This window comes from Daphnia carinata, chromosome 5, assembly GCF_022539665.2.
Source record: "Daphnia carinata strain CSIRO-1 chromosome 5, CSIRO_AGI_Dcar_HiC_V3, whole genome shotgun sequence".
Taxonomy (NCBI): Eukaryota; Metazoa; Arthropoda; class Branchiopoda; order Diplostraca; family Daphniidae; genus Daphnia; species Daphnia carinata.
Window position 1 is genome coordinate 3145353 of NC_081335.1, and position 23950 is coordinate 3169302.

A 23950-nucleotide genomic window follows, 5' to 3' on the forward strand; every position below is an offset into this window, starting at 1 on the left:
TCGCAGTTCATTCTGTGATTATGATCATCCTCTATGGTGAGCCTGTGCGTCTGTTGTTTGTTGTTCCTTTGAGGGTGGCTCTTTGTTGGCATCTTTACAATACATTTCATTTCATTTTAGGTTCTGCCTGTTATGTGGGGCTATCCTGCCTGCTGATGCTATGGTGTGGTGAGGTGTTTAAACTTCGGCTCTCTGCACCACTGTTCAGTGAATACTCTCCACTTTGAGTTTTCACGTTTGCAATGATGCTAGAACAAGGCTTGTAGTTACCAGCTGGTGACTTCTATTATTATTATTTATTTATTATTGAAGTGTGCTTTCTAGAACACTGCCAACAGCTATCAACTTGTGGTTGTGATTATTTTGCTTACTTTGCTTACTTTTGATGATTTCTTCGCAGGTCTTTGTGCTTAGTCAGGTGTGGAGTTTAATGCTTTACTGGTGAGTTTCATATTTTGCATCCTTCCATTTTAGAATCTTATCCCACCCATTGTGCTCCACTTTGATTGGTGTTTGGAAATTCTCATAAACTGATGAGTAACTCATTCTCTAAACGAGCTTGGTGTTCATTTGGTCAGAAGTTAACACTACAACTTATTTTCGGTAGGACATCTTTATGCGGATCAGGCAGCCTCTTTCCAGTATTAAAGGTACAGATGCTGCGTTTTCGTCTTGTTTGGGCATCTGCAGCGCGGGAATACTGGTGTGTATTCTATTATCGCTAAATTGGAGATTAGCACACTTGGCCTTCTTTTAAAGGTTGAGTTCTTTTCATCTCGTACGTGAATCTCCGTATCCAAGGGTTTCTTCGTGTTCGTATCATTGATTGCATTAGATTCGGATACACTAACCGTTTATTAATACTGTCTTTTCTTTAGCATTTCACCTTAACGATGTTGGAGGGTTTTGTCGTGGGCATGGAGACTGAACTTGCTACATGCTGGAACCTTGCGAATATCAAATTTGAACAGTGATAGTCTGGCTTCCCGCATTGATTGGAAAGTTGGTAAAGAAAAGTGCTTAAGCATCTGGAATTTCTGCAGAGCTATGTGGAATTATTGCTATCAGTTTTGAGAAATTTTTACAGTTACAAGTTTCTAATGAATTTTTTTTTTAACCTAGGTTCTGAATTACATTGACTTCTCCGTTTCCTGTGTAGAACGTCTTCGTTTTGCTGAATACGTTGTACTGGTGTTTGTTTATTACTGCATTTGGCACACCTTTTATGATTTTATTCAATTTCAACAGTTGTCAAGTTAGTCTGATCCTGTTATTTGTTTTAAACTTAGTGCAGATATGTATTACTAAATGTATATGATAATAATATTATCATGTAGCTAGAAAAATGACCCATGCATGAGTTATGGGAAAATTAATGAGGTTCCTTATGTTGAAAATGGTGTTTTCTAATGATGAACTACACCTACATTTGTTTTATGACTTCAAACATTTGTAAGGTTGACACAAATCATTATGATTTGACATCGAAAACAATGCTGGATCATACAACACCATGTGTTCTATTATGTTGAGCTGTATTTTCAATTTAAAGCTTTTTAAAAGCCGTTCAACTTAAAACTTGAAGATAAGTGTTTTTGTTTGCTATATTAGTGTATAGTGTATTTTGGTCATATACTTCTGATTAATAAAAATTTTCAATTCTTATTTTTAACAGATGTATTGGTTAAATTGAATTTAACATTTCTTGGTACGTGAAGTCAAATTTACAGCGCATTTTTATGACATAATTATTTTCGGTTTCGCTCTGTTATTTTGTTATCAATTTACATAATTATAATAGTTTCTTCTAAACCTATGGCAATCCGTTTTACCCCCCCCCCCCCCCCCCCCAAAAAAAAAAAAATATCGGCCTTTTTTTCCGTTTCACTGCTATCGCCATCTACCGGTCGATAGCAGTAAAACAAAAAGAAAGGTCGCTAAAACGGATTGCCATAGATTGCATCAAACTTACCCATTCGGCAACTCAAGTGTGGATATGTTTTTCTTTGATAATTATTTTATTTTGCTACTATGCTTGGTAAACTGCGATCGTGCCCAATATTTTTGCCTATGCATTTTAGGTCTACTCTTAGGTGATCTATACATGATATTGTGTTTTAAAGTGATCTGCTTTCACAGCTACATTTCTGTGTTCTTTTCTGTTGGTCTATGGCTCTGAATTGAGGCAAGTATATCTATTATGCTATGTCACTAAGTACTATAGGGAAGGGAATAACTGAAGTTGATTGAGGTCTATTCTGATTCCCCTGATATCCATCTCAACAGTTTTTATTTGCTTTTCAACATCCATTTCATAGTGGGACATGTGGCTTTGATTAATATTGCCATAAAGACTGCCGAAAATGGGTGTGATACGGAGACCCAGAAATGGCATGAGTTCAACATCAAACATGGATTAGGTACTTTTCGGTTTTTTGTCTATCGAAAAAGTATTTTTAATGCTATTATTTTGCATTCACAGAATTTTAGCGGGGGATCAAGTCAAGTCTGGAAGTGTTACAGGATGGAAGAGTGAGCCTACAGTTGATAAAACACAGAGTGCATTACCATTAAGGTATGAGGTAAAGTAATAGAGTATGCACATTGTCTAATGAGAAGTACCATCTTGTGTAAATGAATCTTGTATAACAGCAATCCTTTATAGTTCTGTCACAGCTAGAAGCCTCAAATAATTCTGCTTCTCTTGCTAAAGAACAACTTGTCCTCTATGTTCAGAGTGTTGGTGAAGCTGGGTACTTAAATGACCCTAAAGATGTTTCACTTCGCTGGCATTGCAGCGATGAACATCATACATGGACTCTTTAAGTATAAACGGAATTGTTTTCAAAAAATTTTGAATTTATGACGAAGCATTTCTCCTCTTTTTTGCCAACCATGTCTAATCTACAAAAAAATTTATCCAATAGGAAAGGATTTTCAGCATACTGGGAACACAACTATCAACAATGCAACATTCTACGGGTGCTATTTTATCATTCAAGAGCCTTATACAATGATTTTCATCTGCAATTTGTATGGCCTTTCCCAAGCTTCTGCCAGAAGTTGAATCTATGAGTCATGTAAGTCACATGAGCAACAATTGAGATGCTTAATGGTGTTGTTTTTCTTTTCTCAGAATAGGTTAATAGTAACATTGGATCTGAAAAGATTCTTGGTTGGGGCAAGACACTGAATAAATTGTAATGATTGGATGGATGACATGACATTCCTATACTTCATTCGGATTCCCGAGACGGTATTTTATATTTAAAAAATTGAAGTGCATATCTGGGCTCCCTTCCTTTCCGTAGCCCCGTTTCCCCTTGACTCGTAATAAGCCCGTAGGGGGTCATGCCCCTACTGTACGGTATATATAAAAACAACATATACCGAGGTTTGGAGGGCTCTGGCCGGAAAGGGGACGTGGATGTCCGCTTAGTCCGATGATGTGTTCACGGAGGGCTCTGTGGCTACCCACAAATCCGAACTAAAGGTTAATCGCTCCTGTAAAAATGTTCCAAATCTTCAGCTCTTCTTCCGGCTTCTCTTAGCCAATCACCGGGTAATCTCCCCGGTGGGTCAACAAGGCAGTGTCTCCCCCTGCCTGGGTTGACGGCAACTTTTGAAAGGGCTATTGTGCCTTTTTAAAGTTGCAAAAATAATTGTAATGTGCAGAGAATTGTCAATAAAATTTTTTTTATAAAATATTTTTTGCAAAATTTGTTTCTTTCATTATCTGTTTTCGCTGTGTTCACACATTACATTTATCAACTTTTTCTTTTATTTAGCTTGCTCAATTCATCTTTATTGTTTTTGCAACCGTGAGGTATGCATTATTCCCATAGGTTTATCGTTAATCTGTAAGTATTCAATTATTATTTATTACACTCTTTGAATTCTTCAACTTAGATTCAAGGAACAACGTGTAATACATGGATATTTTCTGAAGTAATTTTGTATTTGTATTTTGTTTTACTCGTATGGGAACCGATCCACATACATTCAGCGTGCAACGCCGATGCTCTAACATTGAGCCACGAGATATATCTATATTTATTATTATCGCATATCATATGTTATCACCTAGGATGTTTATGCAGTCTTTCATAAGTATATGTTTATCTTTCTATCGCTTGCATAAGGTCCATAGCTCTGTGGTAGAGCATTTAGCTGCGATACCTGTTACCCTGGGTTCAAACCTCAGAAGATGTATAAAAATGAAGCAATACATGTAGACAAAAATAGTGCAGCATTTCAGTTTTATTCTAAGTGTAAATGCAAGTCCGCAAGTGACTAGAAAAAAGCCAACTTGATATCATATGATTCATGGCTCATTGGTAGAGGATCGGCGCGGTATGCCGAATATCCAAGGTTCGATCTCTGGATGTAAGAAGTCTGTGGTTCAAAATCACAGTCTAGTATGTATAGCTGAATAATAAAAACAAAAGTAAATAATGTAAAATCGTTTTTATTGTCCCTCCTTCCACCCACATATCCACCACTTTCACATACGTTTCAAAATACAATACACCACATACAGTACATACACAAATACACTTAAAACTAACCCGTTGGCTGCCACGCCACCTATCTACAATAGCTACTGTCGCTATCAAAGGGATAGCGACCAAGGGGGCCGGGTGGGCCGGGCTGAGACGGCGATGAGACCTTTACGGAAATGCACATCCAAGGTCTACATCGCCGTCTCGATCAAGGGATTCCCTGTGGTGCATTGCCTTTGGGGCCATTCGGCCAATCTTGGGCAGTGGCGCTGCTCCACCCCATGGCAGATAGGCCATAGAGCAGAACAGCGCGGCCCGTCCCTGTCAAGCTACAAAAAAAAAGGGGATCAAAGTGGGTGGGTGGCAGCCAACGGGTTAATTTGCAAGACATAATACAACATAAAACAAAACACAACCATACCACGAAGACGAGGCGACCACGAGGTGACGAAGGGGCGATAGGGGAGGCGAAGGCGGCGTGACCACGGGGCGAAGACGGGGCGATGGGCGAAGCGGAGACGGGACGACGGGCGAGGCGAAGAAGGGGCGACGAGCGAGGTGAAGACGGCGCGACCACGAGGCGAAGAAGGGGCGACGGGCAAGGCGAAGATGGGGCGACTGGCGAGGCGAAGTCGGGACGACGGGCGATGCGAAGACGGGACGACGGGCGAAGCGAAGACGGGATGACGGGCAAGGTGACGACGGGTGTGGCGAAGATGAAGAAGGCTTTGTTCTAAATCGTAAAAGTAAAGAAAAAGAACTAGTTAGTGGGAAATATAAGATTGTTGTTGTAACCAAACGTTGAAAGCTATTTGACTTACTTCTGCTGTCCGAAGGCTAGAAAGACTGTAGGGCCAGCAAATAGGCAGCAGACGGCTAAGAGTTGGCAATTCTATGGTTGAATGTTCAATTTAAATAAAAAAGCAAACCATATGAGGCATAAGAAAAACTCAAAATACCAATAGAAATTGTGTTAAGGTACATGTCTGTGTCCGTTGGTAGGCTAAGTAGAGATTACAACTGCCAAAATGACTGTCATTACAGTTGACACTGCAACGAAGATGAATATGGTGCACCACTCAGATCACGATTGACAGGAGACCATGAGTGGTTAAAGAGTAGAAGAACGATACTATGTTATTCCTACCCATAGGATTTGCATCTTTGGTGCCATTCCTCAACAGGAAGTATTCTTTACAAATGAAGTTTCATGAGCTAAACCTTAAAAGCAAAATCCATCAATGAGATTCTGATAAAAAAACATTAGTCTTATACCTCTCAATGAGCACTGGTATAGCTTGATGAATGCAATGTAGTAGGTTGCTAATAGTTTTCTGGTTTGACAGCTGACACAGGTGATTACAAGACATGTACCATAAACACCAAGCATTCTGTGGGCTTCACTTCTAAAACACACTCAGGGATGAAAACGTACAGAAGCACCATTAGATTTTCTTAAGTTTTCCATTGGAGTATGACATATTTAACAGAAACTTTCGAACACAGCTTTCACCGCTCCCACATAGTCAGCAAGTCAATAGTGGCACAGCAGCGTCATCTTGTTTTCCAATTAACAACCGAAAAATTCATCAAAATTGAAAATCTTGCTTTTTTGAGACGGGAACTGCACTGATGTGAACTCTTTAAATATACTTTTAGAGCGTGAATCCCCCCCCCCCCCCAACCACCCCCATATTGGCTACTACCATTTCAATTTTATTTTAACAAATACAGCGACCAAAACCACAAACGGCATTTTTAAAATATAGCGATTTAACATGTTTTTGAGCCCGATTTTTTCACTGTTTTTTATCTATTTATCCAAAAACCTAGATATTTCTAGGAAAATACATGATTTGGGTTCACAGTTCAACAAGGATTCTGATTGCGCTTCACACACATCTAGAAATTTCGCAAGTTGACGTATCTCTGGATTGTTAGCTAGTCAACATCTGTATGATAATACACTTTTCTTTTTTTGTACAGCTGCAATGGTATTTCGGTTATAAGTTCCACGGCAAAATTTCTCCATTGAAACAAGGACGCCAATTGTGCGTTATCTTGTGCCTATTTTCAATTAAATGGATACGCCGTCACTTATCTGCTCGGAAGAGCTCACTTTGGCCTGGAATATTGTTTTGAATGGTGTAATTAGTATACATTGCATACATTAGATTGAATCAATTACTTTTTGGCATACGTTCTTTAATTGTGTGAGGCTGTCAAATCGTCGACAGGCGGTATCTAAAGGAGGAAATCAGCTAAGAGCTTGCGGACGCATCAATAAACGCAAAACTATTAAAAAATTATAAAGATAGCCTGAAACCAAATTGTAAAGAAAATTAATTTTAGTTTCCAGCACTTCGGTACAGGTATCATCGTCAACGTGGGCGCAGGTGATTTTTCCATGTTCATTGTATCAGGTCACCAACTTCTACTAGATGAGTCAAGAGGAAATGAGGTTACACGAACAGATAATTAACCATACAATTCAACTGATAGATAAAAATACCATGATGCGTGGAAGTGAAATACACCACATCACAACTGTTAAAACTGTCAGAACATTCACCACCCATGCAAAACATTTTCTGATTTATTGATCTTCATCACCTAACCTATACCAAGAAAACCAAACACAATTAGTGCAGAACATTTTGCTGATGAAAGTTAACAAATACCTGACAAATTTACTGCAGACCAGCAATTCCAGATGGACTCCCACACAACATTCCAGATAAACAAAACAGTAGTAATTCCTAAACAAACATCTTGCAATAGTGGTAAATATAATGCAGTAACTGGTAAATATAACATCTCACATGAACAACAAATGTGAACGGAACCATTCGAAAATGAAGTAAACACATCATCGGACTAAGCGGACCCCCACGTCCCCTTTCCGGCCAGAGCCCTCCAAACCTCGGTATATGTTGTTTTTAAATATACCGTACAGTAGGGGCATGACCCCCTACGGGCTTATTATGAGTCAAGGGAAAACGGGGCTACGGAAAGGAAGGGAGCCCAGATATGCACTTCAATTTATATATATCAAATACCATAACACGAGTCAATGTCATCCTATTCATGAGTTATTCCAATCATGTTTCCAAACGTCAACTTAAATAAAATCCAACCTCATTCTGAAGCCTCATTCCAGATCTATTATGGCATTTTACCTAAAATACAAAACAAAAGTTAATTAATACAAAACATTTTTGCTTGTGGAACTTACTTCAAACAGTATTATTGTGTGTACTCCTTGTAGGGGTTTATACTTGAAACCCATCTGACAGAATTTATAAGTGAAATCCAAACACGACATAGTATGAACACCCAATTATTTATGCTAACAGTCAACTTGAAGTTCAGTAGAGGTGTGCATTTCCAATACAGCTAATATCCTTTTAGAATAAATAAGTGTAGGTTAGCATTTCGTCTGAAATCAGTTTTTAAATAATATTGATGTAGGGGAAATACACAAACCTTTGCAAAACAATTAAAAAAACCAAAATGAATCCTTATTTTCCATAATGCTACGCCCCGTTATTTGCCGCTGCCTGTTAGAATGACTTTATGGTCATTTCCATATCAAACGGTTCACTTAACAATTGAACGACACATACCCAGTGCGATGTGGCACAGATGTCTTCAAAAAAATTTTCAGCTGACCAATGAACTCCTGATTTCAGTGATCAGCATACCTGTTAACCAATAATGGAGAAAAGAAAAAAAGAAATCATAAACACATCAGAATAAGACTTTGAAAAATAAAGAAAATCAAAAAATTTTGAGCAACTGCTGAGGTTTTTCTAATAGCAACATTTTCTATACTTTTATGCTTTTATTAATGGTATTACCGAAGCAATACTTACATTTTCATTTAGTGCAAATGAAAGAGCTTCCATTAAAGAAACTTGCACCAATTATTCACACACTCTTACTAGGCTGGGCTAAGAAACCTGGTTCAGCAATCTTACCGTCAAAACAATTAATCTAATGATTATTACAAACTATTGGAGACTACTCCACATAGACGAAACAATGGACCAAAAACAATGAGTAACAACAATCAAAAACAAAATACTACATTGTAACTAGCTTACAAGAAAGGATCCAAGAACAGACATATTAGTAAGGCAAATTTCCGATTCAGTCTGCCGAGAGCTCTATATGGTACAGCAGCTCCCATCCAGAAGTTTACAGGGTGCTAGCTTTTAACAAATGAAATGACTTACACTGATGGTAAAAAAAAAATGGGTTTGGATTGTTTTCCCATCGCTAAAAACATTTTCAGAATAACTTATTCTAATGTTAAACAAGAATTTGTCGTTCTGAGGCTGCAATGCTAAATCACACTAACCTATGGTATTGGACAACTTACAAATCCTGCAAACATACTGTGTTGAACCTGTGAAAGAAATGAAATTCAGTTTCAGATGTAGATAAAACTCAAACACAGGAGTTTTTTATTACAAAAAAAAATAGTTGGATAACTGCATGGCTGGATTTACAGCAGGCTTCTTTTGATGAACAGCTGGAATTTTCCTGCAATATCCTTTCCATGATATGTTTGGTCAATCACAAATGAAGGTACCTAAGTGAAAAATGGTAAAAATCGCAACATAACCAGGGGTGACTAACGAATGTTTACCCGAGTAATAGTTTGCTGGCAGCCAGTAAGAAAACAAGATTTTTTTTAACTGAATCATTTCAAGAATCCATTCTGAACAAAAAATGTTTTAACGAAACTCACTTTTCCAAGTACGAACAATTTAACAGTCCAAATGGGAAGATGGAAGAATTCTAGAAGATATAACAGCAAACAATCAGAGACCCAAGATGTACTTTTACAATTATTATTCGAGGTAAAAGTTTTTGCACGGTATTCAGTATAGTGTCACGAAGTGCTTTTGCCCTGCGGATACCAGGTGGCGCAGGGATGATGACGTAATGCTAGCGCGATGCAGCACAGATATTCAGTGTATTTGAAACACGGTTGACATAGTGAAAAAAAGAACAATTTTCCAGGAATCAACATTAAATTTTGAATACATTCTGTGATTTAAAAAAATTCCAATGAGTATCAGATTTTGCAGGTTCTTGAGGAAAAATTCCCACGGTCATTCCCATATGAATGGATGTCTTTCACGTTTTTTGGCCTTCAAGTTTTTTAATTAAACGTCAAAAACAATAAATAAAGTGTCGCTAACTGCACTTTGTTTTCTTTTATTTTTAAAACGGCTGGTTTTAGGAGAAAGCCAATAGCTGAATCAAAATCAGCGTTCAATTTTGATTATGCCGTGTGATTTGTGCTGTAGCAAAACTGCGCTATAGCGTTCCGGCGCGCCAACTTCTCTTACCCTATTTCCTGTTTATTCCAGAAATGTCTATGTCACGGATATGGGTTTCGCAAGCAGTCTGGTGGAGAGCCGTTGAACTCGGTGAGCCTGGTATCCACTGGGAGGTATGTTGATATGCGTCAAACAGATGAGTACACCTCCGTTAGCAGCTAACGAATGTAAAAAGCAAAAATGTAGGTGCGCTCTAATAAAGCGAAAGCAGATTGTGAAAAACTTACCCATGTGAAAACCATTGAAGTCTGATCGGTACTGTAGTCTCACCTAAAACCAGCATGTAAATACGTTTTCATGTTTCGTTAAAAAGACATGAAAAAAACAAGAATTAGTAACACGGAAAAGAAATAGATGTATTGAAACAAATAAATGTCGGTAAATTTTGATATTTTGAAAATAACGACTGGAATCGAACGGTGGGAAGACACTTATGAACAGATGAAATGGCAACTATAGATGAAAAAACATCAAAATGTTTGACATCCTTTTTTTTTTTCGTTTTGTGTTTTTTTCTTCTGTTTTTCCCTTTTTTTCAAAATAGATATCATTGCAGCATGATTTGTAGTGGAAATTCTTGGAAAAGATATGGTTACAAAACAGGTGTCATATTAAAGAATGGAATTATTGAATTATAGAATCATTAATTTTGATAAAGGAATTAACCAAATAAAAAAAAAAAACTTCGAAAAAGGAGAGAAAAAAGTAGTGGAAAATCAAAAATAGAATAACATTGATATAGATTTTGTTTTTCCCCTACAATGAAAACCTGTTGATAAAATTTGAATTGTTTAGAACATAATTTTTTTCCCCCTTTAAATAAGTAACACGATTTATGATAAGGAAATATAAAAAATCACTGGGTTGGGCTTCCGGTGCCTCCGGTGGTGCTGACAACGGCCGCTGGTGATAAGGTGGACAACAGGCATGAACCTACTTGATGGCTAATCGATCCCAATCGGGACGTTCGCGGCTCGATTTCTAACGACATTTGATACAACTCTTCATCATCAACTAGATTATTGGCATCCAGCAGATAACTGTTGACTTTAGCCGAGTGCTCAATCTTGTAGCTTGTTGACTGGAAGTGCCTTATTTCACGGATGACGTGGGCCACCTGTTGGTCAAACAGAAAAACATTACAAATTGAAACAACATGTTTTAGTGAAGTTGAAATCGTGTGACCATTCTCATTTTAGAGAAATTGAGCAAGCCGTCCTCGGTGAAATCGGGTGTACCTTCCTCGATGAATGACAAGTCAGTGAGGTACATACCAAGGTATGGAATACACGGCGGATCGCACCGGTGCAGAGCGTCACGTAGGTTCCGGAACCTTCCGTCTGTCGAGACGATACTTTGTAGTTTGTCAATAGTTTGCCTCGTCTGTTGCAAAACAAAATGTTTGACGACAAGAAGCGTAAAACGATAAATTAAGTTTATAAAGAAAAACAAAAAACACCGTTTTGGAAAGTTTTTCCCAAGTCTTCTTGAGCCGAAAGACGCCGCTATTGGTGAATGCGGAGCAAATTTGAAGCACGCCATTACTACAATTTAAGAAAATAATGTAATAAACTGAACGAGAATCCATCCGTAGTCGAAACTGAAAAGCAAACTAGTCAAACAAATGTTTACAAGTTGTGAAGGCAGCGGCAAATGTCTGCAACGGCTGTCCACTTTTCAATCACAGCGATGCGGGCCGCCAAATTAGGCCGGCGGATCACTTCAGAGGCTACTAATCGCGAAACCTATCAACATAATTTAATTAAAATGCATCCTTATTACGTATTTCACAAAAAGTATAATTTGCCTCATTGAAGCGTTTGGTGATCAGAATGATATGGGGTGCTCTGAAAAGCTTGTCCGGCTTCATCCATGCTTGTCCCAAAAGCTCTCTAAAAAAAAATCATACATGAAAAATGAACACGTTTCTCTACTGACACTGTAGAGGAAAGAATACTTACTCGCTCTTGATGGAAGCTAAAATGGCATGGTCCAGAACTGTCATTTGTTCTGCAATCTCTAGAGCTGACAAGGTCTCTATGTTTTCACGACTTGGAATCTAATGACGTAAACATTGAAAATGTATCAGCATTACACTCTATAACTGAATGTTGATTTTACCACAGGTTGAGCTAACAAAATTCCAAGATCAATCTTGGTGTGTGACGGATCGTCTCTTGTTAACAGCTGCAACAGTTGCGAGGCGGCCTTGTGCTCAGCGGGCAATAATTGCGGTGAAGACAAAACATCCTCCAAGAATTCGATCGTCAAATTCTTCAAACGCAAATCTCCAGAAGTTGACGATTCGAAATCATCGCGGTGCTTGGAGATCCAGTGGCGCAAGACACTTAGCACACGCATCGTGGCGGCTGAAGACATGATGCTTTCCTTCCGATCGCGACCCATCTGACCTCCTGTGGCCCCTAGGCCACCAGATCCACCACCTCCACTTTCTCCTCCGGAAGGCTGCTGTTGGACGGGACCACCGAAACTACCACGCGGATCGGTAGAGGGCAAATTAATACTGCAATAGGTTTGAGATCGTGTTCCTCCGGCGCCTACTGAACCTCCACCCACACCGACACTTCCAGGGCCAGTCCGCGCCGTACCTGCCGGTAAGGAATAATCGCGCGGATTGCTTGATCCAGCCGTAGCTACAGCGAATGCTGCCGCTGCTGAGGAAGTACTACTCCTATAAAATTAAAATCAACACATTATTCCATCTGGAAGCGGATGATTCTGAACAAATTGTTACCTTCTCTGCGATTGGCGATGAGATGTGACAACGACTCCAGCGCCAACTCGGATATTGTCGGATTGGGTCGAATACGATGTCGATTGGCGTGCGGACGAAGTGACGGTGGACGTTGTTCCATCACCGTAACGACTTCCAGCACCGTAATAACTGCTGCCGATGCTCACCCTCTGCTGTTGCGACGGATGAGGTGGGTGCTGTCCAGCAGAGCTACCACTACGTCCACTTCCTACGCCGCTGTAACCTGACGATTGGTTGCCTGGTCTAGGCTCAGACATGAGCAAATCATCCATGACTTCCATATCTAACGAGGGTCCGGTTATCTATCATTCAACAAGAAAAGGAGACGATTAAATGTTATGACTTGTTGACGTAAAAGGAATAAATTAAAAGACCATTGATTCTCTGCGGGAAATGGTGGCCTGGTGAGACGATGTGGAAAATGAGGGCACTGGATGGGGCGTGACAGTTGTCGGAATTTCCAGTTGATATTCGTGACTGGGTTTCGATCCGTGTTGGTCTGGCTGCAAATAGCCGTGGCCCGACACGACATTGGTCGCAGCGATCGACGGTACGTTGCCATCATTAGCTCCGCTTACGCTAAAGGATGTTAACGTTTGCGTACTGCTACTCAAGGCGACAAGCGTTGACGTGGAGCTACTGCAATTGTTTTCTAAGAGCAAAAAATAATTTTAATATTTCCTTTTATGACAAATGTATCGAATATTTGTATTAGGCTATTCACCTGAAAGAGTTTCGGCACTCGACGATAATTCCATGCCTTTTTTAGGAATGGTCAAGTGCTGCTGTTTAGAGCGTTCTTTAATGCCTGGACCACTTTGAGTAGGGCCGGTATTAGTAGAAGATTTCTCCGTTTCAGCTTCTTCTTCATTAGGTGTTTCGCGAATTTCGACTCCATCGAAGCGACTCCCTCGACGGCTGACAGATACGTCACCAACGGACGGACGGCTGCTCCACTGATTGCTCCCGCGAGGACTAGTAAACGGGCTGTTGCGGGGACTTGCTTTTGGACTTCCTAATTTTTCAAGATAAAAATGAAGAATGATTGAAATTTTATACTCATTTATCCTGTAGTCGTTTTCACTCAATTTTTACGATGGAAATCAACAAGAATTTATTTTAAGCCAATAAAATAATTTATTTCTTTTACCTAAGACGGCGCTTCCGCCGCTGATGCGCCTAGCGGGCGATCCGAGAACGCTCTTGTACGTCGGATAGAGGACGCTCTGGTCTAAGTGGCAAGGCACGCCGAATTCAATTGAACTGTGAAAAATACGTATATATTTTTTCCTTAATCCGATCTCTCCTTCTTTTTTTTCAGACATGTCTACGTCTTGTGCCATATTAATTCTGATTGATCTTTCTGCAGAAGCAAAGAAAATTGCGTGCGTAAACCAAACCTAATGGAACAACGGGCGTTGTCGTGCTGCGCCGGTTCGGCGTTCGACGTAGCGTAAAAGACCTTCTTGAGGGCATCAAGGACGGTGACACCATCGGTGAAGACGCGATACGTCAGCAGGAACGTGTTGAGGAAATCAATGGAGAGGAAGCGCAGATCAGTCAGACGTTCCAACAGCCTCTCCGGAGTGGCGTAGCGAATTTGCGGGACCTGCACGATCGGTCGGGACATACACAAACGAAACAAAAAGGGGAGATCAAGCAGGGAAACAAAACAAAAAAAAATTTCAAAACCAAAAACTAAAATATACCGTTCCTTAATGTAATTAAATGCATTTTTAAAATGTGGCAACGGCGAAATATTATTTTTTATTTCACAATCACTTTTTTCCACTAAGATAATTTAAATTAATGGTTTTCACCTTTTCTATTTGCTATTGGCTGGTTGCTATAGTTACGTTGCATATATGATAACTAACAACGAGGATTATAAACGGGCGTACATCACAAATAAAAACTGGGCTTTAGCCTAACATTTAACGAGATCTTTCTTTCAAAGTGGTGACAACAAATTGAAAACGACTACTACTTGTGCGCATTGTATCCGATGCCATCAAATTCGATTATTCTGTTTGTTTGTTTTTTCCCTCCCTTTATCGGCATTTCATATGCATTTGTTTTTTGTGTGTGTTTGTGTGTTTTTTTTTGTTTTTTTTTAAGTGCCTACTACGGACTCTAGGGGACTGACTTTGCACGAGTTGAGGGTGCGGCTGAATCGAATGTCGATGTCGTCGTTGAAGAGACGCGGATCGTTGCGCACCGAGTGCGGGTGGGTCACCGACGAAGCGTCAGAGATGGAACTGTGGACAAAGTCGTTGAAATGGACGTTGTCGATACACTGTGAGGACGCAACAACAAAAACAGAGATGCATTAAATTCCAAGCAATCAAATTGATGGATGTTTTATTACCTGACTGATGTCGGAAATCCAAGCGGCCTTGTCCTGCATGGATGGCGCTACTAAATGGACCACTTTGCCCGGTCCGTTGCCCGATTTGTTCTCCACAATCAACTGGAAATCCAGGCCGTGATAATTATTGCCCGATTGCTGTTTGGACCTGTCCGCCGTGGCGCTACTATCGCTCATCTCACTCGACGTTTGGCTCGAAGTCGAGCAAAGACTCTCTGCAGATCAATACGTCATCATAAGGATTCAACATGGCTCTCTCAATTCTGATGACAGTATCGAGAAAAGCAAAAAAAAAAAAAAAAAAGAAAAAGGGGGGTGGGGGGTTAATTTGTCTCTTTAATGTACCGTCGTCGTCATCGCAGCTGTTGGTTTCAGTCGGATCCTCGATCAGAGTTGCGTCTACAAAAGGAATCTTGCCGATTTCCGGTAGAAGATGCAACTTGCCATCTGACGTCCTAAACATTAAACAATTTTCAAAAGACAAATGGTACGATAAAACAAAACAAAAACACTCCAAGAAAAATAAACGAAAGAAAAGAATATGTGAAAAATAACTGAATGACCTGGTGGCGATAATGAGCGTGTTGGAAAAAAGGAAACATTGTCGAACTTCTCCGCGTTCACCTCCCACCGTTCCAACGCTTCCCCTCCGGCTGGACAGACTCAGTCGACCCTTTTGAGAGCGTGCTTTCTCTTTGACAATGTGCAACAAACTACCCTGGCGGACAAAGACCTGAGTGACGTCCATCAAGATGTCGCAGCCTTCGACAATCATCCGCTCGATGGCTAAACATTTGCGGATGTTTTCCGTCTCGCTGACCTGTCCAATGTTTTTGTTTTTTAAATTTTGCATCCATCATTAGTCCTTCCATTCATCTTGAAATAATTACTTCGTCGTGCATTTGACGCGAGAGATGCTCCAGCTGGACGCGGGCGTTCTCCAAGCTGCGGCGCTCGACGTGCTCGTGCGGAGTGTGGGCCAAGATCTCGTGCAAAGTGATAATGTAACGCGGGATCTGATGCATCGGATACGTTAGAAACGTCTCCAAAGAGCGGCCCTTGCAAGCCGAATGCTCCTCGAGACGCGATAAGACGCTGGAGAACTGCGGGTTCTGTTTACATTCCGTCAGGATCTGCAAGCTGAAATGATGATTCCTCACGTACTCTTGGTAGATGTTGAGCATCGGCAGCAGAACGTCGAATAAATCACCTGAAAACAATTCAACGTTTTTATCTTTTAAGTCTTCAATTACATTTTCTTATTCTTCAAAAATAAAAGAAAAAAGAGACAAGTAGTTGTTGAAACGATAGATGAAAGAAGAGATGTTTTCATCGGAGAGTTTGAATTTCCTTTTATCTCTTCGAATCAAGACTCGCTTGTGATTTTTTAAATCTTATAAGAAATACGAGCAAAATTGGGTGGGCATATAGAAACTAATAAGGCATTGCTAGTGATCAAGTTGTAACGGGGGGGGGTAATAAGAAAGTGGAACGAGAAAATGACGATTCTTGCCTTTGCCCGTCTCTACTGTATCATCTGATATAGGTATAATTGGCTTGAACAAAAACTTTTAAGGGCCATTACCGAGGACGAGCGTGGGCCAGTTGTTCATGCGAGCTTGTAGGCCTTTGTAGAAGATCTGGTGGAGAAAGAGGATCGTCTCCGAGTTGAGAAAGATGGAGCTGACGTCTTCGTGCGAACAGGGCGGCCTTCATGGTAACGTGCATATCCCCGACGAACACATTCGTGTTTTAAAGGTGCCAAAATGAGATTTTAAATCGAACATCTAAAAATATAATATTTATGTCGTACTTTTTAGAGCTGGCGGCCATTTTGAAAGGTCGATAAAATCGAGCCACTAAGATCTCTAATTGCTGAACGTTCTCTTCCTCGTCTTCCAGCATCCGGAAAACCAAACTATTGTGAATCAAAATTGCCAAATCAAAAACCAAATATTCGTCAAGGGAAACAAACTTCTTGGAAATGAATTTGATGATCAAGTAAAGTTTACCTGTTCCTTTTGCGCATGCTCTCGGCGTGCGGGGATTTGATGTACTCTTCGACGATAACTTTCCATCGGTGACGGCAAAGCCAGCCGCGGAAGAATCCCTGGACTTTGCGGATCTTCTTCAAGTCATCGAGTTCGACGTTGCCAGTAGATCCCACTCCGCCGTGGGCGCTCCCCTCGGCTCCCTGCCGACTGCTCCCCAATCCAAGGCCGATGCCTCCAGAGGAGCCGATGCCACCCGTAGCTCCCCCGATACCTCCGCTGCCTCCGGTAGCACTCGGTGTTAACCGCCACTCCTTTTTGAGCGTGCACAACTGCTTAGACATATTTTCAATAATCAAACGTCAATACAGTACACACGAACATGCTCAAAAGAGAATTAGCATAACAAAAACATGTCCACTAAACACGTCCATGCCCTCGAAGATTTGAAATGGCTTAACTATCTATTTAACTGGTGATCGAGGCCACTACACAGATAGGGACACATCAACAAAAATTGCTGTTTACATAGAACGAAATTGGAGCCGGAGAGCGATGGCAGCGCCATATAGAATTTCCGTCTCTCTCTCTTCGTAGAACAAAGAGACTTGATTTGAATCCCTGACAGAGACGAGGAGGAGTAGAAAGGTTTCGCAAGTCGATCCTTGCGTCCGGATCGTTGCCAACATTGGCGTAATCGACGCAGTATAGAAATACATCTACATTTTTTTTCCCATGCAGCTCCTAAACAAGGGCTGCAAGTCTGTCTACACACCGTCAAAATGCGTGTCGTGTGTGTGTGCATGCATACAGAGTTGCGGGATTTGAGCCTCTCGTTTCAATATCTCGAGGACACTTTAAAAGATAGTCGAGCGCGCATCCTCATCTTCTTCTTGTGTCATGGTCGTTTCCCCTCCTTCCCTATTGACAATCTTCGTCTCATCAAGAGTGGAGGGGCTGCCCATTATGTGTAGGATTACTACCCCCAAAATGTATCAGCAACGATGTATACACCAAAAGGAGTCTATACAAATATCAAAGACCTTCCCCAGTTGTAAAGGATGCCTATTTACTTGTATCTTTTTTTTACTTTCCATTTTTCGCATCTTTATGTATCGATCGTGTCTTAAGTTGAAGCCCCCCTGCTTTACGTGTGTATTCGTTCCTTATTCTGATTGTTACGTACCTTTTTTTTTTATGGGCACGCCTATTGTTTGCTTTTTTTTTTACGGGAAGAGTTGATTAAACTATCGCATTTAACTGTCTTCCCAAGTGGAATTAGAAAGCCATCAATCAATCGAGGTGTCTTTCACTTTAATGACGATTTTTCTATTCTGCTGTTATTATCGCTTAAAGTGTGAACTTTCTGATGCAAGGAAAAAATGTTATTAGTCGTGACCGAGACGTCGACGTTTCCCATTACGTAAAAATTGACTACCATTTTTACGCGAGCCTTTTAATAGTCGGGTATTCCTGGTCCCAATATGAAATTCCTCAGGCAATAAAATAAAAGATTATGTAGACTACTTAAACGGGGATGCAACAGCCATTCATTACGCAGGCGAAATGTCTTTACGGGTTGTCAAATGACGTCACACATCTCATTAAGTCGTATCGGGGAAGGGATAATCTCTGCTAAATGCAATGATGCAAGGTCTCCAGTTCGTGGATATGATTTTTTTAAAAATCATATAAAAGAAAAATATGTGCATTTAGGTACCTCTGTTCGTAGTTGCTTGATCTCGTCAGTTAATTCTTCGCACTGCCGCGTGTACTGCCACTTGGCCGTCTTCTCGCTCTCGACAATCTGCAACAGGTGGAGATGTTTCTGCTCCAGCTCCTCCTTTTGCGCCAGGAGCTTGTTGAAACTAAACGAAGGGGGATTAAAATAAAATCATGTCAATTAAATAAAAATCAACGGATAATATAATCGAAATGATCAATTACCTGGCCTGCTTGACGGCCTGGATCCATGCCTTACAATCGCTTTCGGATTCTGCACGGAGCTCGTACGAACGTTGGTTATCCCTCCGGAACGTGATGGCGAAACAGTACTATATAAATAATCATTAAATTACAATTACTTAATTTCATTACAAATATTACAATCAAACGAGACATGTTCTTATCATTCAGTGGTGAATACAAAAAATACAAAAGTTTTGAATATAATTTCTAGGAACGTTCAACTCTGCAACTAGTACATCTCACGCATAGCCAATTGTTACGTGTCTACCATATATACAGCAGAGTTTTCGTTTCATTTATGTGTGCGATGCCACGCCATTTGTGGGTTTGTCCCTATGTGATATATCCTCGTGTTCACCTTAGAACACCGTCGTTTTTCGCGTTCCCTCTTAATGGAGTAATGGATCACGTGACACTGAATCCTTCGGTACACACACGGATGTATAAAGCGAGGGGGATATGTGTACGGTGAAAGCTGCACGCTGCAATGTGCACAACCATACACATACGCACACATTCGTCTCTTTTGTTTTTATTTTTGCGAAGAAAAAAAAGAACAAAAATCCCTGGGATTTTTCCCCGCTTCCTCGTTACGTTATCATCATCCAACAGGAGGAGAAGCTCCTCGTTTCCATTGTTGCTGATGGATTCAAGGAAGAACACCCTATTTTCCTACTAACCCTTTGGCGCCCGTCCTCCCCAATTCCAACCCAATTGGATTAATAACCGAGCGTGAATCACTACCACCCGTGCCGAACGTCACTGTAAACCACACAACAAATGTAACAAGACCAAAACAAAAAATGCTAATAATAATAATTCCGGAAAACAAAAAAACGAACAAAACAGTCTTAATACACAATAATATAGAGGTGCTGCGCACAGACATCCGCAGGGTCTTTAACGCTCTATATTGATTTGTTCCATACTGAATCCCCCTCCTCCTTTTTTATTATTATTAAACAGAGATCCCCTTTTTTTTATAATTGTAGTCTGATAGAACAGCGAATTTTTCATCTTTTGCGTGTTTGCCTAATTTTAAAACGAAAAGAACAAGAAAAAAAGGGAAACAAAAACTTGCCATTTTCTGTTGGGTATTTTAATTTAATGCATAGATGGTCGATATGAGGTAAGCCCTTTCATTTACGGTGCGACAGAGTGGTGCTATAGCTCTTAGACTATAAAATAATAATAGAGAAAAAAGAAACAACAAAATAAAACGCCTTTCTTTCTTCCTTTTTGCCCAGCTGAAATTGTTTGTCTCTCAGGCATTTGTCGTCTATGTGCACCGAACAAGTCACGGTGTATCGATTTTTACGTAACAGTTTTACTGGCCAATAGCACCCTTCAGACAAGCACCAGACAGTTTGGCTCCCATATGTTGCTGGACTATATTGTTGCGGTCTCCTACAATGCCACGGCCCTCTCCACGCCATTTGGTGCTACCCCATGTTTGTTGATTGAATGTTCCTTATTCAATGGTAATTTTCCTTATACCATACTACAACGTCATGCCGTTCCTCTCTCTCTCTGTGCAATGTAAACATATGGCGTTGATGTCGATCAATCAAACTCACTCGATTGGCCAAAATGGGGGGAAAACATTGCGAAAAACACGACCTAATCAATTATTTTTTGAAATTCGTCAGCTTATTGCTCCCTACACTGTGGCGGTTGTGTGGAAGTTAAGCATCTGAGCAGGCCAATGCAACACGATGAGAAAGGGCAAGTTTGAAACAAAAATGAGGTAGTTGACAAGTCCTGGCCATGTCAGGAACAAAAGACAGCAGTCTACAGATAAACGAAAAGGTAAGGGGTCGATGGGATCGATTGTGTTGCAGATGCATCCAGTTCGTCTCTATTTCGTAATGCTCGTTACATGACAACTCGCAAACGAGAAAGACACTGATGAATAAAAAAAAATAAGCAGTACTGTGTGTCATACAAATATTGGGGACTTGATGGACAAAAGATAATGATGATAACCCCTAGGCCAATCGATCGTTGATTGGGATAAAAACATACACAAAAAATAGGAGAAAGGGTTGTCTCACCTGTTTTTCGATGCTGCTGCCACCCACATTACCACCACCACCTGTGCTACTGGTCGTATGTTGGTATTTTCCTCCACTTCCTGTCTTGCCACCTCCACTTTGATTAGATGACTGATGATGCTGATTGACCTGTTGGTGACCAGCAGACGAAACAGAAATGACTCGATCACAGTAGCTTCCCTCCAAAAAGATGACACCAGATGGCCGACTAGAAGATTCGGTTTCCCAGTAAAAGAGGACATTCTGATTGAAAAATCGAAAATTACGTTATAAATATTTACGCTAGATGCATACTGATCATTTCACATAGTTCCTCAATTCATTTTTACATTCTAAATTGCGAAGAAGCTTTCCGTAACGTATGGAGTGCAAGAGAACTTCATGATTTCACGACACGACTTCAATTTTCAGAATCGTAATGTTCGGTTGGAGTTCTTTCAAAGTAGAACAACGTTTGCACAGTTGCAAAATAGTTAAGAATCATACTTCAGTATAAATAATGTCGACCATGATCAGCTAACAGCCTCTCAAAAAACGTGAATGTTAATTTTCGACATTCAACTACAAGAGTAGTCAAAAGAAACAAAGAATTACGAAACATTCAAAACTTGATTAGTCATTGGGACGACTGGGTTAGATGCCTACAACGTTGACAAGTATGTATCTGAGAAAAAAAGTAAATCCTCTCGAAGGCAATCTGTCAACAATGCCACCAAAATAGCAAAATTCAGAACAACTTTTATTCTTCTAGACTTTTCGCCACTGTTGTGTTTCGTATCGAAAAAAAAAGGAGAGTGGAGAAAAATAACTTGTACTGCCTTCGTCCTCTCTAAACACTACTCGTATAGCTTCATCAGCTTGAAAATGAGGCATTGTCATCAAAAGTCTTGTATTCTTGGAGATGATCCGTTCTCAACTTTTTTTCTTCTGCTCATCGAGCAGTTGGGTCTGCTTCCTCCAACCACCAAAAAAAAAAAAAAACTCTTGTAAAACCTCCATCATGATGCCTATTCTGTCTATATTTGCGAGCAGAGACGGCCAATCGAGACGTGTGTAATCGGCTTGTAAACGGAAAAGCACGCAAGGGATATAAACAACGAAAGGAGGAGATGGATTTGCATACAACTTGGCTATCTGCTTGTATGTCTGTGTCCTACGGATGGCTCCTGATGCAGCAGACCAACAGTCTGTAAGAGGCGAGTCTAGCAGGAGCAGGACACATACACACATCAGACGCAATCAATAGTTTTCGCTCGATCCTTGTGTGTGTACATACTGCCCGCATTTTAATGCGTTCTTCATAGCACAAGCGTCTCTTGTAATGGCCACCTTTCATTAGCTCACACGCAGTACAATCATCCGTTAATAATAAATATTTATCGTTTTTCTAAAAATGATCAATAATCACATACCGAAAAAAAACTGAATTATCTTTTTCGGATGCAAGGAATAAAGAGCAGAGTTAATACTATACAGTAATGTTAAAGAATGAAAATTGGATAACTGTCCAGGAGGATACAGACGCAAATTTTTTGGTAGGTAGGAGGATGGAAATGATCCAACTGTTGTGGCTTTTGCGGACCCATCCACCATGCTTCTATTACACATCATGTGGAAGTGAACTAACCTAATCAAGGAGCACATCAGCTGCATATACGTACACATCGAAGGGTGGACCGCCACGAGTCATACTGTACATACTTTCAATTATAAGCTATTCTATTTCGTTAAGCGGTTTGAGATGACGCAGAATGATGGCTATCCATCATCATGTTATCAATTCTGTAATAATTACACTTTATCTACCTATGGACTTTCCTTTCTTGATGTTCTTGTTTTGATGAAATTACGGGAATGAGGTGCGTAGCGGAAAGCCGCAGACACCACAACAGAAAGAAATAAAGGTCGTACGAGTTGCTATAACTAATGGACAGGTGCTCGTGAGAACGATGTGAAAACCAAGAAAGTAGACTTGTTATGCAAGAAATACAGTTTGTCTTGCCCACCTGATAGAGGGTGAACCACCTGAGCTGCCACTTTGAGCCGTCTGACGTCCGTTTGTAGAGGGCGCCGGCTATGGTCGCGTCGTAGCGGGCCCGTTCCGCCAGCGTGTGTAATTGCACCTACATATTATGATTTAATTATTTAAAATTCCATTACAAAGGACGAGGAAGAAAAAAAAAAAAAGCTTCGAACAGATTTCATACCTCGTTGACACGAACGGGACGTTGCATCTTTGGGCTGAACATTCCCACTGACGGCCGTAGCCACTGACCTTACAAAAACAAGTTTGTTTTCAGCGTAATCCTCACCAAAGAAACAGAACATCCGTCAAACAGCGCACTGAGAAGAAACCAAAAACAAAAACAAAACAAAAACTGAAAAAAAAAACAAAACGATTTCGGGACACTAGCGTTGCGGTGGGTGTATCGACAGCAGCAGCACGAGCAGCACTGGCGGGTGCGCTACAAGTGCCCGCGTTCGTACCACCTGTGGCTGTATTTCATACACCTCCAGCCCAGGATTGCTTTAGGGGCCTGTGTGTATAACAAAAAAAAAAGCCCCATCCGTTTGCAGCCCCAACCAACTCTGAAACTAACTAGTCAGCGGTTCAGCAGCTAACTGGCAACAAGTTTTTCTTTTTTGTTTGTTTGTTTTGTTTTTTTTCGTCTCTTCTTTTCTTACCTTTCTTCTTTCTTCTTTGGAAAAGAGTTCCGTCGTACTGCTGTGCGTCGACGCCGAAGTCTACGCGAATTTTGCGAGCTCCACCTCTTTTCTCTTTCTCCCTCTGTGATCAGATGGAGCACATAGACATCGTTGCTGTAAACTATTTTTTTGCTTTCTCCGATGCTCTTGTTATTGTTGTACGTCGATGATACGCCTCTCGTTTTTCGCTCTCCATATCATACCTGATATGTCCTCCTTCTCGCAGAAGTA

At 40.5% G+C, this 23950-nt stretch overlaps 2 protein-coding genes and 1 long non-coding RNA gene across 3 annotated transcripts in view; 1 reads left to right on the plus strand and 2 right to left on the minus strand.

Annotated features, from left to right (window-relative positions):
- Positions 1-23950, plus strand: part of LOC130696081 (EEF1A lysine methyltransferase 2-like) — a 32874-nt gene that overhangs the window by 645 nt on the left and 8279 nt on the right. The window lies entirely within an intron of this gene.
- Positions 6359-7111, minus strand: LOC130696090 (uncharacterized). Its single transcript, XR_009002544.2, has 3 exons — positions 7015-7111; positions 6691-6939; positions 6359-6627 (listed from the first exon to the last, which is right to left on the minus strand). It is a non-coding gene; the product is annotated as an uncharacterized LOC130696090 (long non-coding RNA).
- Positions 10671-23585, minus strand: LOC130696063 (ras-specific guanine nucleotide-releasing factor 1-like). Its single transcript, XM_057519135.2, has 25 exons — positions 23221-23585; positions 23020-23136; positions 21014-21256; positions 18939-19045; positions 18712-18859; positions 17013-17326; positions 16814-16918; positions 16586-16710; positions 15891-16210; positions 15564-15820; positions 15346-15455; positions 15001-15215; positions 14779-14928; positions 14033-14241; positions 13783-13895; positions 13357-13647; positions 13007-13284; positions 12612-12934; positions 11978-12548; positions 11818-11915; positions 11664-11748; positions 11489-11601; positions 11316-11400; positions 11042-11239; positions 10671-10973 (listed from the first exon to the last, which is right to left on the minus strand). The coding sequence occupies exons 1-25, from the start codon at positions 23260-23262 to the stop codon at positions 10713-10715; spliced, it is 4878 nt and encodes a 1625-aa protein (XP_057375118.1). The 5' UTR covers positions 23263-23585; the 3' UTR covers positions 10671-10712.